The 16,139-nt window shown below is 34.4% G+C and overlaps 1 protein-coding gene across 1 annotated transcript in view; it reads right to left on the bottom strand.

Annotated features, from left to right (window-relative positions):
• PCDH15 (protocadherin related 15) overlaps positions 1-16,139 on the bottom strand; it is a 782,416-nt gene that overhangs the window by 580,011 nt on the left and 186,266 nt on the right. Inside the window, exons 3-4 of the mRNA XM_045842279.1 lie at positions 5,124-5,138; positions 4,548-4,613 (exon numbers count right to left, since the gene is read on the bottom strand). Coding sequence (XP_045698235.1) covers positions 4,548-4,613; positions 5,124-5,138 — 81 coding nt within the window. The remainder of the gene's footprint in view (positions 1-4,547; positions 4,614-5,123; positions 5,139-16,139) is intronic.

The following is a 16,139-nucleotide window of genomic DNA, read 5'->3' as shown; positions in this document are numbered from 1 at the left end:
ACACAGGATAGCCTTCCCTGTTATCAACACCACTCACTGAAATGCTACATTTGGGCTGACAATGCAGGTAGACCCTACCCTGACATATCATAACCATCCAGAGTCTGCAGTTTACCTTAGATTTCACTCTTGGTGTTATACATGCTATAGGTTTTACATGTGTACGATGACATAGCCATCATTTGAATATAGAATATTTTCTCTACTCTAGAAATCCTCTGGGCTCTGTCTACTCATCTTTTTCTTGCCCACCCCTAGCAATACTGATCTTTTTTATTTTATCCATCATTTTCTTTTACCAAAGATTCATATACTGGGATTATACAGCATGTAGTAGTGTGTAGCCTTTTCAGATTGACTTCTTTAACTTGGTAACTAGATATTTAAATTTCTTCCAAGTCTTTTCATTGGTTGATAGCTTTTTTTTAAGCACTGAATTTGTCTGGATGTACAACATTTTTTTGATACATTCACTTGCTGAAAGACATCCTTCTTACTTCCAGTTTTTAACAATTGTGAATAAACTTGCCATATTCATCCATATGCAGGATTTGGATATATGTACATTTTCCAGAAAGAATTTTTAGAAATTGCCATTTTATTGAATGAGATGATATGTTGTAAGTCTGTTTCTCTCTATATATATTCTCCCTTCTAAATGTAATTATGCACTAAACATGTTCTACATACTAGCCCATGCGCTTTCTGATAGTTGTCAGGAACCAACGCGTGTCTTTTTATTTGTTGAATTTGTGTCCTTACAACATAAACTTGCATTCTCTGGTAGTTGCATTGAAAATGAACTTAAGACATGGCTTGCCTCTCCATACAACCACATCAAAATTACAACCAAAATATAGAACAACTATCACTCAGAACCATCAGAAATCAAGTTGAATAGAAGTCTGAAAGCTATGGAATGAAAGAAACTATATCCATCCAAATTGGTAGGAGGGGCACAGATGCAGAATGAGCTGGTCCCTCACTCATGTATGGTGGATAAAAATTTGGAAGGGATATCTTGGGATCAAGGAGTCCCAGCCCCACACCAGGCCACCCATCCCAAGATTGCAGTGCCAGGGAGATAAATCCCCACAACTTTGGGCTGCAAAAATCAGTGGGGATTGAATCGGTGGAGGAAATTGCTGGAGCCCCAAGCAGTTCCTCTTAAAGAACTCACCCAGGACAGACATACCTACTCAGACTTATTCCCTCTGAGCTCCAACACCTGGGAGCAGCTTAAAAGTCCCCAGTGGCATACAGGGAGAAACTGAAATGCCTGGCACCAAGGCAAGCAGAGGCCATCGTCTCTTTTCCAAGCCCTCCTCCCACAGAACCCACAAGCTGGTGCTGTATCTGAGACTCTATCAACCTGTCTAATACTTTTTGACACACCTTAGAGATCCTCAGAGATTCCACCCCACCCAATTTAGAAGCCCACCCAAACTTCTTTTCCATATGAATGGCTAGTCTTGGCTCAGGCTTCAAAACTTCCTAAATCCTCTCAAACAAGAAACAGCTGGCCTCAGCAAGACCCAGGCCCTGCACTAGCAACAGCCAGCCTAGATTCACAGCCTGGCTTTGCTGAGGAATCTCCAAGCCCAGCACAAGTAGCACCCATCTCAGATTGCTTTATAGATCAAACAAGGTGCCCCCAGCAAAACACAGGTTGGAGCTGACCTTTGCCTGCACCACATGGGAAACCCCAGGGCCAGCTACAGGCCGCATCAGAGACCTCCACCCTGCCCCTGCACAGTTGATCCTTCACAGAAGGCCAAAGAACTTATAGGCATGACCCATGGACATGAAAAATGTTGGAGTGTGCCTGATGAAGTGAGGGTGCTGGGTGGAGGGGGGCAAAGGTAGAAAAATTGGGACAGCTGTAATACCATAATAGATAAGAGTATAATTTTAAAAAAAGAAAATGAATTCTTAGTTGAGACCAAGGATGCTATAATGAATCTGTTATCAATATGTTGCTGAGGAAAATGACCAATGAGGGGAAAAGTCTAATAGGACCCAGGATGATGAAGTTTATGAAACTCCACCACTTAATTTTTTAACTGTTTCAAACATTTACATATGTGCAAGTGCATTTAGCATACATATTCACAAAAAGAGAGATCATTTCCATCCAAAAGGGTATAAAAATGTTAAAATATGCATATGCGTGTTACAAGTCATGGACAATCTATAAATGTACCTCAATGATTTCTATGAGAAAATTAAGTATATTTTTTAAAAAATGAATTATTTAAAGGCTATACTTTAGTAGAGGATATATTTACTAATACAACTGTTTAGGAGTAAAAACCCATAGGGCAAGACAAAGGAAAGTTGACACCCAATAAGCTTACTAGTTAAACTTAAAAAATTATTTGCTATGACATACTTTTAAGAAGCCCTGGAACCTTTACAAATGAGTGTTTATTATACTGGTAGACTAAGAAACCCATGTGCTTTGTTACTGCCATTTAAAATGCAGAAAAAAAGGAAATAAAGAGAGTTTAAGAGCAGGACTAGATTGATAGTCTTATTAGGAAGTTTCTTAGATTGCCTAAAAAGTTATATAATGACATTTTCATGTATTGTTTCCTTTGGACTTTTAAGATAAAGATGATTACATACTACATTATAATATCTGGCAAAGGTCCATTTGATTGCCCTATATCAGAAATTTAATGTAAAAGAAAATGTAAGCCAGTTAGTCTCTGAATTGGTCATTTATACTTTTTGTGATACACTCAGATAACTTTGGCAGCATTCTGAGTAGTTAGCAATTTCTTCAAAATACGCAATTAAAGGGCAAGTTACTGTACTGTATCATGTCACATTCTTCTAAAACTAAAATATTGAGCTTTCACAATATGCCACTATACAGGCAACATCCTTGTAGAGTTCCTGATGTCCTGTGAAAAGTGGGATCTATTCAACATAACCGGAGATATAATATCATTGTATTCAGGGCTATAGTTACCAGGCTGGTAGAATAAGTTCTGTATAGAATTACACATTAAAACAAAATTATATATTTAAATTAAATGCTTTAGCTCAGTTCAGCTTATATGTTCAAGGGAGTTGGTGAACAGTAAAAAAGTAAAAATAAAATATAGTTTGGTCTTCTCTCTTTTAAAAAAATCTCTGGTTTAAAAATCAAACTGTTTTTATTGTAGAACATTTAGAAAATACAGATTTGTTCACAGAAAAATAGTCAACCATAAATAAACCATAATTGTGCATGTGAGGCAGAAAGTTTTTTTCTGGTATAGTATTTTATATATGTTTCCTTTTCTGAAGGCACATAAAGAGCTTATTTCCAATTTGCTCAATATATGCTTAATAGTGACATTTTAAAACTGAAAAACTCAATTTTTTGTGATTTTTAAAGTGTTGCTAGATTTCAGTATAATATTTATTTTTTTTAAACAGAGGTCAGCAAAGCTATAGACATTTTTGACCTATTCTAAAGGATGTGGAAAAAAGTTTATGCCAATTCTTCAAAGGAGTAAAGGAATGTTTTTAAAGCTAAATAATAAATCCATAATAAAGTGAACAATACAGGTATTATGTACCTTAGGGAAGTTTTCAAAATACATGTAGGTTGAATTCTATGAAAAACCATGCTCTTATAAATTTGATAATTCATTTTAAAAATGTGTAAATTTGCAAAAACACAATGCTTAGAATAGATAGAAATTACAAATCAAACAAGAGGAATGAAAGGTCCATTATAGAATTAGTAGACAAAATAAGCCACAGAGAACATTCCCGTAATTAGAATGGTTTGAACTAGAAACCAGAAGTCCAGAGAAATTACTATTTCATGACTACCTAGTACAGGATAATCTTTAAATATTTGTACATTAAAGTTTAGGGATGCTAAAAGAGTATTATGAAAAAAGTTCTAATTACATCTATTTTTGTTTTGTTGAGGACAATTATCCTTTTAACAACCTTAATATGAATTCAGTATTAGTTATCAATAATGGCAAACAATTCATGTGAAAATTCATACTTTTTGATGTGCTCTACACTTTCTGTCAGTCTTTGTTCCCATGAACTTTCAGTTTTCCCTTTAACCATTTCTTAATTGCTGTGTCTAATAAACTACGGATCCTGATCCTTAACAGATTCTAGCCAATTTAAGTTAGCAATATAAGGCTTACCTTGTAGTTCACTTCTTTGGATGAATATAATATATTTCAGTTAGATGACTAGGTGATTTTATGCATTACAGTCAACTCTACCTTGTGACAAAGAAAAACTGCAGCCAGTATTTGGATGCATTTCTTGACTGAACTGAATCAAATGACTTCTTCACAATGAAAACTAAGCCACTATCTAGAGTTTTTCATAATATACTCCAAGTAAAGCATTACTCAGAAATGGCAGTATTTAAATTCTTCCCAGGGAGAAATCAAGGGTAGCTGTTTGTGAATTTGGGTTGAAGCTTTTATTTAGTACTTCCACACATAACAAATAAGAGCATTGAAATTAGAAGAAATCCCTCTTAGATAAGACACTTGTAAAACATAAAACTCACTCACCATTCCGACTCTCTTCATCAATAGCAACTATGGTAGCTGGCGGTCCTCCCCTAGCTAGTTTGCAATCTAAAGAGAGAAAATAACCGATGGTAAGAAGTCACATCTACAGGAGCACTCACTCTGAGACCAAATTAATTGAGGTGTATATTGACACTTAAAATGAAAAATCCTACAATCAAATTATGCATCATTACTTTTAACAACTTTTTATTAAAAAAATTCATGAGACACAGAGATTGCTTACCATATCATAACACAGTCACTTTGTATACCATAATACTATTCAAATATTACTGAGAAAACACCAGCATAGACCACGGGAGAGCAAAAGTCCTCCAGGACAGAGATAATGGGATGGTAATTTAACCCAAAGAAATAACATAAAGAAATGATTAACAAGGATAAGTTGTAATTAAAGCTTCACAACAGAAACAAACATAATTGGACTTTAATTGTGATCAAGAGTCTAATTAAAAAGAGTTAATAAAATGTTAACAATGTTCTAAAGAGAATAAAACAAAGACAGACAAGCAATGCTCATGAGGTTGTTTGGAATTTTTATTTTTTTCATCTTACCCTCATATTGCCAGTCTGGAGTCAAAAGTATAGAGTCGTCAATGGAAGCAGATCAGAAAAATGGAAGAGGGAAAGGAAGAAAGAATATATGTATATATTTAGCGAGGATTTACAGATATAAATAGCATCATATAATAGCAGATATATCACCAAATAATTTGAGAAAAATATGTCAAATCCTTATAACAAATTTGAAATTATAATATTAACACATTGACTTGAAAACATATGCCCCTTGGAAATAATATAAAACACATGTATATGTTTCTTCAAATAAGTAAATACAAATTACTTAGGAATAGTCTATTATTCTATGTTGAACAGACCTTAAAAATAGTGCCTGCCAATCAGTACTGAAGGCTAATCCATTACTTCAAACAATACTAATTTCCTGCCAAGGATCTCATGATAATAAACATATAAATCATATCATAAGCTATGATATTCATGATAATTAAAATGTGAAGGCTTGCTTGCAAGATGTCAAATGTTCACTTCTGAGACATGCAGCAATCTCCTAGGAGGTACTGGTGATCTGATAGGGGTATCTTCTGCAGGTAAATGTACTTGGGGCACTCCTGTGACAGCAGCATAAATCAAATTGGCCTAAAGCTACCCCAGCATGTGTGTTAATTGGGAGATGATTCCAAGGTTTATTATTTATTTATTTATGAAAATTCTATTTATTATGCACATGGCCATGAATAATAAAGACTTTGACAAGGACTATTCTGTATTGCAAGGTATGTGCCCTCTCAAATGAAGCTTAAAACCACAGAGGTCTATAATCTTTCATCCTTGTCAACATTCAAGCCAAGCCACTGCATTTTAGGATCTAAAATATGTGGTACTCGTAACACTCCCTCCTCTCCCTTATGCCCCTCCCAGTATAGCACTACTGCTCACTACATGTCACTACATGTCACTCTTTCAATAGTTTCCTCACCTATCTCTCATAATCTTTGTTTTCATATTTCATCCATTTTTTGTTCCATAAAAAATATTTTCAGGTACTCAAATCCAAGGTAAAATAATGGTACTTATTGGCACAAAAGCAAGTATATTTCATCATTTAAAGATTTTCTGAACTAAATGGTTTGGGATAACATTTCAAAGGATGCTATGGTCTCCACATCCTCTAGAATTAAGCACTATGGCCTTCTGTCTCATTAGACCCCTTACTCATGCTGGAATGTACCTTGTGTTTTTTGGAAAGTTTTGTTACCTAGATTAATTTCTGCCTCTACTCCTTCCTGGCAAATATCTCTTTCTGTTGATGAAAATAGATTTCACCTCTACCATGAAAACTCACCGAAAACCCAACCAGAATTTATCTTTCCTTCCATGTCTTTATAATATTTTATTTACCTAGTTTCTTACTCTATTTTGCACTCAATGATTATTCATTGAGTCAAACTGTTCATGAGTTATCATTGCAACTACCGCGTACTAAAGATGGGAATCAAAATCAACAGCTCCTTTTTTTTAAGGATCTCAGGGGGAAGATTAGAACAAGACAAAAGCAACAATACAGGTTTAATACAATATGGCACATGTGGAATCATTTCTTTAAGAAATTCACTAACAGCACATGTGATTAGATTAAAAGGGAAAAATACATATGGGAGTGGAAATAGGATAACCAGGAAGCAGAGATGATTTGTGAGAAAAGAGTAAATAAATTCTAAACAGTTCTTACTAGAAGAAATTCTTAAATTACCAAACATATCTTCCATTTGTATTTCAGAGAGAAGTAACTCTTTAGGACTATTCTGGCTACTGCCTTGGTTGAGAGCATCATCATTTAAGATAGTAAACAGAAATTGTATATTTGTGTATGAATATTGGTAGAGGTACAAATATATAATCAATGACTTTTTGGAGCAAGTAGGGTAAAGGAGAAGAAAAGGAGAGAGTTGGAGACAAATACTTAAAACGTTTTCCAGTTGGTTACTATTAAATTTATGGACAGACTTTCTTTATATAGCTAATCCAAGTTCAACTCCCCATAGCTCAACCCTGTCTAACTCCCTTACCCTTTGCACTCCATAGTTTATCCTCCAGCCATCACAAACCAAGTTTATGTTTGCAGTGCCATTTACTGAAACTTCCTTTTCTGATTTCCCTGGCTGATTTCTATTTCTCTTTCAAAAATCTGACAAGGAATCACTTCTTTCGGAAAAAGCTCTTAGTCTATGGTCCAGGAGTATCCAACTTTTGGCATCTCTGGGCCAGCCTGGAAGAAGAAGAGTTGTTCTGAGCTACACATTAAATACATTGCAGCATGTAATCATGACAGTTCTTATAATGTTATAAGTAAATTTACCATTTTGTGTTAGGCTGCATTCAGAGCCATCAGGACACAGGATGGGCACCCCTAGTAGACTAAATGTCTCTTCTTTGTATCCCTGCAGTACAAAGAGCACTCCACTGGAAAATATTGTATCTTTCTCACAACTCCTTCAGACTAAGTACGTGTCACATTCACCTCAATAACCTCAGAACCTGGCAAGAGTTAGTCCTGAAGGTTTGCTGAACTTCCCCTCAGCTACAGTCTGCCCAGCTACAAGCTCCTGTAAACACCACCCATGAGAGCTGCTCAGAAGTCTGTTCTCATTCTTCATTCCCCAGCAGAAACAGTCCAGGAATAAAAGCTCAGCTACATTGTCTCCCAGTCAGGCCCTTCTAGATGACTTCCATTAAGCTTTCTTGATCCAGCAGGTTCCAGATACCCCAATAAAATGTTTTCATGTCCAAAAAATACTTTACCTATTCTGGATCAAACCAAATATAATTAATTCTTTAAAGATTCACAACATTAATGAAGAGAGATTAGTCAGATGCATAAAAATAACCTATTAATAACATTGTTCATAACACCCAGTGTTTATTTTGAAATGATGCATTCATGAAAGTATAATTAATTAGTTTTGAAATGCACAAAAATGTTTAATAGCTAGTATATTCAGAATTATTTTGAAAAAAGTAATTATGGATGGAATAGCCAGGGACTATTAAGTATGCAAAATATCCAAATGAAGGTCAAAGTGAAGACTAAAAAGCAATTTGGGGGCCTGGTGATCCTGTTGTCTATGGTCTATGGATAATCTGCCACAGAAAACACAGGTTAGCTGATGATACCTGTACCTTGGAAATTGACTTCCTTAATCTATTTAATTTCACCCTTGACTGTTTTGGTTCAATCACAAATTCATTGTTTTTCATGACTCAAATTTCTAACTGCTCAGGTCCCTACCTGATTCCCACATGCAATTTGTTTTAAACCACAAGATATGAATACAAATACTTGAATGCTCAGTGTAACTAATTTTTTAAAATTTGTTATCAAGCTAAAAACAAGCCATACATTTTAAAAATAACCTCGTGCAACAGGTCAAAGTTAAAACCAACAAGAAGATTGGAAAGATAAATAATGTCTGGTTTCAGAGGCACTGAACCTACGATACATTGTCCTTCCGGCAGACTAAAGCTTACGAGTGTGTGGCAGACACGTCACACAAATGCAACAATCTGGAATTGTTCAGAGATGTTCATTCCTTATCTGGAAGAAAGAACAGCCAGGAAGACCTTCTTATGTTAGCCTATATTCAGAATTTCCTTTTAAGGCCAATGTGTTTTCAATAAAATTTCAAAACTATTCACTTTGTCCCCTACATTGACATGACAATTAGCATTTATATGTGAATGACTTGCATATCATATTTCCTGCCCAGACAACACAGGCACTAGCAATTTGAAAGATGCCTTTAACATCACAAATAGAAATTCAGGTGCTACTCCCAGCCCACACCTGGCCTCTTCCAGTGTGTTTTAGTTAAGTGAATGGCACAGTTTTGCACCATTTTCATAATTCAGAAACCTGGGTAACCTTTGAGCCTGCCCATCTCCCTCACTTTCCTATGCTGAAGTTATCAATAAATCCTGAATTTAATTCCTACAGAAAATAAACAAACTCATATCCACCTTCTCCTCTCAATCTCTGATGTCACCATTCTAATACAATTTCTTACCTAATCAAATGTTTTTCCTTAACTGTTCTTCCAAAAGGCAGTCTTGTCATACTCCTTAGTTTAATCTTCTGTATTTAACCACAGTAATTTTTACAAATAAAAACATGCTTACCTTTTAATATTTTGTCATTGCTTTTAGGGTAAAAAGTATTTTTATGGTCTATACCATTTGCATATGACTTTAAGATGAAAACCAAAACATATGGCCTACAAGTTCCTAAATGATAGTAGCCTTCTCCTTCCTCTCCAGTCTCATCTATTTCCATGTTCTTACTTGCTCTCAGCATTCCAGACAGATGTTTGTCTTTTTCCTTAATCATCGTATGCAAAATCCTGAGCTACCTCTAGACCTTTTCATATGGTCTTATTTCTTGTTTCTAATCTTTACATTCAACCTGTCATTCATTTACATTGTTTTTAGATTTTGCCTTGTGCTAAAAGAAATCATTTCTCAAAGAAACCATTTCTGATCCCCAGGTTTCCTGATATTCTCTCATAACTCCAGATCCTAGTATTCATTTATGAATATCTGATTCCTCACCAGCAAAAACTCAGTAATAACACAGATCTTGTCTCTCTTCCTCAGAGTTGTGTCCCTAGGGGGCAAAGTGCTGTCACACAGTTGATTCTTAGTAACTAGTCATTGAATGCAAGAATGAATAATTTGCAACAATGAAAGAGAGAGAAAACACCCTCTAGAACATAAACTACCTTTTTCCTCAACCAAATTCACAACAATAAAAGAAAAACAAAACTCTACAATATAGCCAACCTTTTTTCTTTCTAAACTTTGAAATGCCATTCTGGTATACAGTTAATAGGGAAAGAATGGGAAACAGATTGGTTGTCTAAAAATAGAATCACTGATGCTATTTCAGCACAAGAGTGAAGCGGAGCAGGATGTGCCGCCCCAAAATAGGCCACTTTGGTAAGTGGATTTGGAGGCAAGCTAGAACCTGCAGACTTAGGGAAAGTGTTTTACCTCCCCTTTAGTAGCTTAAAATAATTTAGAAAGGACATCTGTACCAGAAAGAGGAGCTATTCTAAGAGATAACTTTTTCATCTGAGCGACTTACTGCATTGAAGGTCAAACAGCTGCACCCCTCCTCTTTCTGTGAATTCCTTTTCTCCCCTTTGAACCCCGAAACTACTATCCCTTTCCATAGCTCAGGATGGCATACATAAGCCTCCATTGCCTGGCTGCTTTGAGTCCCATATCTTTGTATATCCTTTAATTGCTTTTTCTCCTGTTGATTTGTTATTGTTTTTCTTTTTCCCACTTGATGTCTTAGCCAAGAATCTAGAAGTGTGGAGAAAAAAATTATTTTTCCTACTTTAGAGGGTTAGAAAAATTTATAGGAATTTGGGATCTTTTGATAATAGTTACAAAAGATCATAGAAAGCTCAGAATAATGGAATAATTATTCCAATAACAGTGGAATAATGAAAAGTGAAGAAGGAGAACTTTTTACTTGGTTATAATTATCTTTAGTTTCCATTAGATTTTTACACTCTGATTATCCAATTGCCTGCACTAAATGACTATTTGGGAGTAATATTACCTCAATATTCTATTAATAGCAGTGATGTATTTCAAGCACTTTCATGACTTTATCAAATGGACTAAAGAAAATAAAACTCAAAGACCTCAGATACCAAAGTTGTTATAATATCAAAGATCACAAATATTTTGTATAACATTCAAATGTTTATTAAGCTATTTACTTATCAGCCTTCTACTATTTTCTAGTACTAAGCAGAGTATTGGACATATTATAATTACTCATTATATTTGTTTAACTAGGGAATATCATCTCTGATGGCAAATGAATAAAAGAAATAACCAATTTAATCCTTAGTATTAATCATTTCAAATCATTTGGGAGAGTGTCTTAAGATGTTAAAGGAATTGATTCTTAGCATAGTATAGAAGTTAAGAACATGTGATTTGCAGTAAGAAAACCTAACTTCAGATCCAAACTTTGGCTTTTAATAGTTGTATAATATTGAACAGATTATTAATTTCTTATACCTCATTTTACATAAATAAGCATAATAGTAAGTATAATTACCTCATAGATTTATTGCAATAAGGGTAAATGAGATAAAAATCTATGATTATTTTCTTAGAGTAGTGCCTGATGAAATGTACAGGTAGAAAAAAGACACCTTTAATTTCTATATTATCATTATTTTCAGAATGGATATATTGGAATAGCCATTCCTATTTTTCTGTTTTGTCCTTTGATCAAAAGATAATTGAGAATCCATTGGCTTTTCCAAAATATTTAGTTAGGGATGATCTTACTTAAGTATGTGACTGTGAAGTACATTCTCATTAAGACTAAAAGCAGTGACATAAATTGTCACTGATGATCTGTAGGAACAGAAATATGTTGCAATTCCTATTCCAGATGTCAATCAAGAGACACTATCTTGGTTTGAATTTAGTACAGCAAATACAATCCCTGAATTCCAGGTTTAACAAAGAGTGCTTGCAGTCATCTGCTGATCCCGCTGTAGCCTCAAAACGTACTGATGTCCAAATAATCAAGCAGAAATATCAAGAAACAGTTACAGGTTTTTCTGAAATTGCCAGTCATCACAACAGTCAGTCTTCTATTATTAGTCTGTATGTTCACATTCAATTCCTGTTTGAAGCTTACACTGTGCGTGTGCACACACACACACACACACACACACACACACACACACTGAGTCAGTTGCTCATTTGAGTCAGTTGCCTCTCATTCAAAGGAGTAAAATGCTCTCTTTAAATTTCATACTGCAAAAATGTTTTATTTTCAATTTGCTTGTCACAATTAGCAGCAGAGAGACTTCTCATTTTTTTCCATTTATTTTTCAAATATTCACTTCAGGAAAATACACACAGAAGTAAAATTTTAAGACACTCTTGTTTTACATACTGACTTTCTCATTAAAAAAAAAAAGAGTTTGACCCCTGAAATTTATTGTCTAAAGCTACAGTCAACAAGACATGAAGTTAGACCCCAGCAAAAAAAGGCAAAATGAACTGAGTGTACTAAAGGGCATAGCAAGTAGGTCATTTTCAATTCAAGAATAGGATATGCTCTTTAAAATTATGAGAGTGAGCGGTTTTTCACCTCGAATTATGCCTGTTTGGGGATATCAATTATTTTCAGCTGGTTATTTTAAGGAAAAAAGAAGCATAGAAAAAAAACTTGGACCTTTAGATAGAGGACCTGTTCAAGGAAGTGAGATATCATAGATAACTACAGTTTAATGTAGTTAATACAGTTTAATTAGTGTGTGATAGGGAAGAACCACCAAGACCCATTTGATCAAAGTCCTTTCTGTGTTCCAATGTTAAAGATGGCCCAGCTAATATTTGCTTACCAAATACTTGCATTTTCATCTCCATGTGAATTTCTTTTCTCCCCTTTGAGGTCTCAAACCAAAAACCCTCAAACCCTCTTTATCCTTAGCTCAGTGTGGTGCTTAAGCCTAACTGCTCCGTTTGTCTGCAGGCCCCATATTCTTCCAGAGCTCCTATCTGCACATTCATAATGAAAGTGCTTATTTTTTCCTGTTAATGTCTCATTTTAATCTAATTATTAGACCAACCAGAGAACTTAGAACAGTAAAATAAATTTATTTTTCCCACAATTTTTCTGCCAGCATTAGGACTTAGAATTTTCAACTTTTACCATAGAGGGAATAAGGCATATTTTATGATGCCTTAATGTCATCATTAATTTAAATATATAACTTGATTGAGATGCTTTAAGAACATGGTCTAGAAATGACTACTGAAGAGGAAGGGTCTTCACAAAATCTTATTTTCTGTTATTCTAAGACCTTCCTAAAAGGCTTTTCCTGTTGGTTAGCTTATTTGCTGTAGTATCCAATTAGTCTGAATGTTTTATAATTGAAATATAACGGATAAAGGAGGAGATAAGGGCTCGTGTCAATGAGTAAAACAAATTATTCAAGAAACACTTTGTGAAAAGCAATTAAAGAGTTTATATCCACATTATTTCTCAAAGCTAATTTGTAACTTTATTTCATAATTATTCTAAATGAGTTAGCTTAGAGAAAATTCTCAATCATGATTCTTACTAAGATATTTAGTAAGATCCAACCATAAAAGCTACAGCATCGCACCACTGTTTAAAATTACATTGTTCAGAAATATTCTTAAGTTTTTACTTACAGCGTATTTAAACCAAATTCTTTGTTTCAAACCAATTATGAGCACATAAACTGTCAACAAAATAGCAAACTCTGTGGATTAAATTACAAAAATAAATTTAAGCATTTGGTTACTTATATATAAAAGACTATATGTGCATGTAAACATTATATCCACTTTGTTTTTCCCAGCTTTATTGGTATATTATTTTTATATAACATGTAGATTCAAGGTGTACATGTGATGATTTGATACACATATATTGTGAAATGATTACCACAATGAGGTTGTAAACATCTCCATATTTTCATCTAATTACATGTTTTTGTGGTAGTAACATTGAGAGCTGCTCTCTAAACGCCAACATATAATAGACTATTGTTAATTAGAGTCACCATACTGTACATTAAATCCTCAGAAGTTTCATCTTAGAGCTGGAAGATTGTACCTTTGACCAGCATCTCTCCATTTTCCCCACCATCCAGCCTCTGGCCACTACTGTTCTACTCTCTATTCCTGTGAGTTCAGCTTTTTTAGATTCCACTTGTAAGTGAGAGAAAATATATATATTCTTCATCCATTTCTTCATCCATTAGTCTGCAGATGGACATTTAGATTTTTTCTATATCTTCAAGGAACATGGGGTGTTAGTATCTCTTTGATAATAATATCATTTCCTCTGTGTACATACCCAAAAGTGGAATGGCTAAATCATATAGTAGTTCTATTTTTTTTTTTTGAGGAAACTCCATACTGTTTCTATTGTGGAATATACTCCTTGACATCCTCACTGATAGTGTACAAGGGTTCATTTTCTCCACATCCTCACTAACATTAGCTGTCTTTTTTTATTTTTGGTAATAGTTATTCTGAGAGGTGTGAGGTGAGATCTCATTGTGGTTTTGATTTGCATTTTCCTGATGATTTATAAGGCTGAACATCTTTTCATGTACCTGCTGGACATTTGTATGCCGTCTGTGGAAAAATAGCTATCCAAGTCCTCTGATCAGTTTTAAGATCTTGTTGTTCGTTGTTTTGATATTGAATTGTATTAGATTCTTATAATTCATGCCCACGTGAAGCCTGGTGCGACAGGAGCCAGTCTGCACCAGAGTGGGTCAGGAACTTCACACATTTTCCAGGGGACACACTTCACAGGGAAGCGGGGAAGTGGGGGTGGGCGGGGGACTGTTAGAGGAAGCAAGAAAAATGCATGTTTTCACCTTCTGGCACAGAAAGTGTATTCAAATATACATAGGTGATTCAGCAACACTTCTATTGCCTTATTTTCTCAATCCCATGGAGAAAGTTAGATCTGAGGTTTTATTATCAAAGGAAAGTCTAGGAATGAAATGGATGCAGGGATGAGACTGACAGTTATGGAAAAAAAAGAACATAAAAATAGCAACAAAAATAACTATTTCCTACTTTTCCATTTGTCTCATTTTGCTTTCACAATGCTTTCTCAGATAGAATTCCTCTTAGAAACATAATTTGCTTTGGATTATGCATCCAGAAGTCAATATAGAAGAAAGCTGAACATGGAATCACAAATTCCAAATAAACATGTTATTTTCATTGTTTCACAATCAACATGAAATGTCAAGGGGGTAATGTCTATATGTGTCAACTCTTTTTTAAGTGATGTGTTTTTATGTAACAAATAATCCCTTTTTGTACTGTAAACCTTGCCAAGCACTCTATCAGAGCTAAGTCAGGGTGGTAATAAGATCTGACGTGTGCTGGGCAGAGAGAAACCTTGTGTTTGGCAAGTTTGGCAGAAGGCAGCATGGTTCCAGGTTGAAACATGTATATGCACAAATTCATTGCTTTAAGAAAGATGAGTCAGTACTGCAGTTTAACCATGCCCATAAGAATAAAACCATATTGATAATCTGATATTTTTTGGATTGGAAGTTTTCTTTAGAGTTCTTAAAAACTGAAAATAATAAAGCACTGAAGACAAGTATTTTACCACCCATGTACTTTAGAGATGATATTTTTGACAGTTTGTTATCCACATTTGCAACATATGATGAAGAAAGCTTTATATCCTGCGGTTTACGACTCATAAGTTCATTTTTTGACAATCTTTTCTATAGATGCCTGTGGTTTTGAAGATCTGCTGCTATTTAAGAGAACTTTTCAAGGGTAGGACTCCATATTTTATTCCTTTGTATTTGCTCATATACACATTTTTGCCAACAGTGAGCCCAAAATACACTTTACAGCTATAACTACTTCTCTTATTGCTTTCTAAGCCACATATATTTTTAATTATAATCAGCTTTCAATTCTCAGTATTGTATATCTAATGGTCTACACACAGCAGATTTCTATATGGTATTCAAAAAGAGATGAGGCTACAAATAGTGAAAAGCAATCTTTTTCAGAATTTTTGTTATATTCAGAGAATTTTATTATATCTCTCTTCAAATTACTTTACTTGAACATATGATTAATTTGTTATTCTACTGCTATATTTCCCCCCATAAACTTTGGTAATATTCCTACCATGAGGAAATCATTACTTTTGAAAAAATTAATTATTTTAGAGTCAAGAACCAGCAAATAAGATGAACATAGTCCCCAAGATCCCAAATACTAAGTAGTACCCAAGATCCTAAATACAAAACCTCATGAACTTGACACTTAGAGAAAGCCCTAGACCTTTACTGAATCCAACTTACTTTTTTCCCATCCTTTTATAATTAAATTTATTTTTTCTTTCCTAATACAAAATTGATTATAAAACATTAATAAAAGAGAATGTATGGGAAAAAGGAAACATGCCTAGAGAATGGTATAATT

The sequence above is a fragment of the Phyllostomus hastatus genome, unplaced genomic scaffold (genome assembly GCF_019186645.2).
Source record: "Phyllostomus hastatus isolate PE091 unplaced genomic scaffold, TTU_PhHast_1.1 phas_contig_38, whole genome shotgun sequence".
NCBI classification, from domain to species: domain Eukaryota; kingdom Metazoa; phylum Chordata; class Mammalia; order Chiroptera; family Phyllostomidae; genus Phyllostomus; species Phyllostomus hastatus.
The sequence above is the reverse complement of the archived record's forward strand: the minus strand, read 5'-3'. Positions and strand labels throughout refer to the sequence as shown.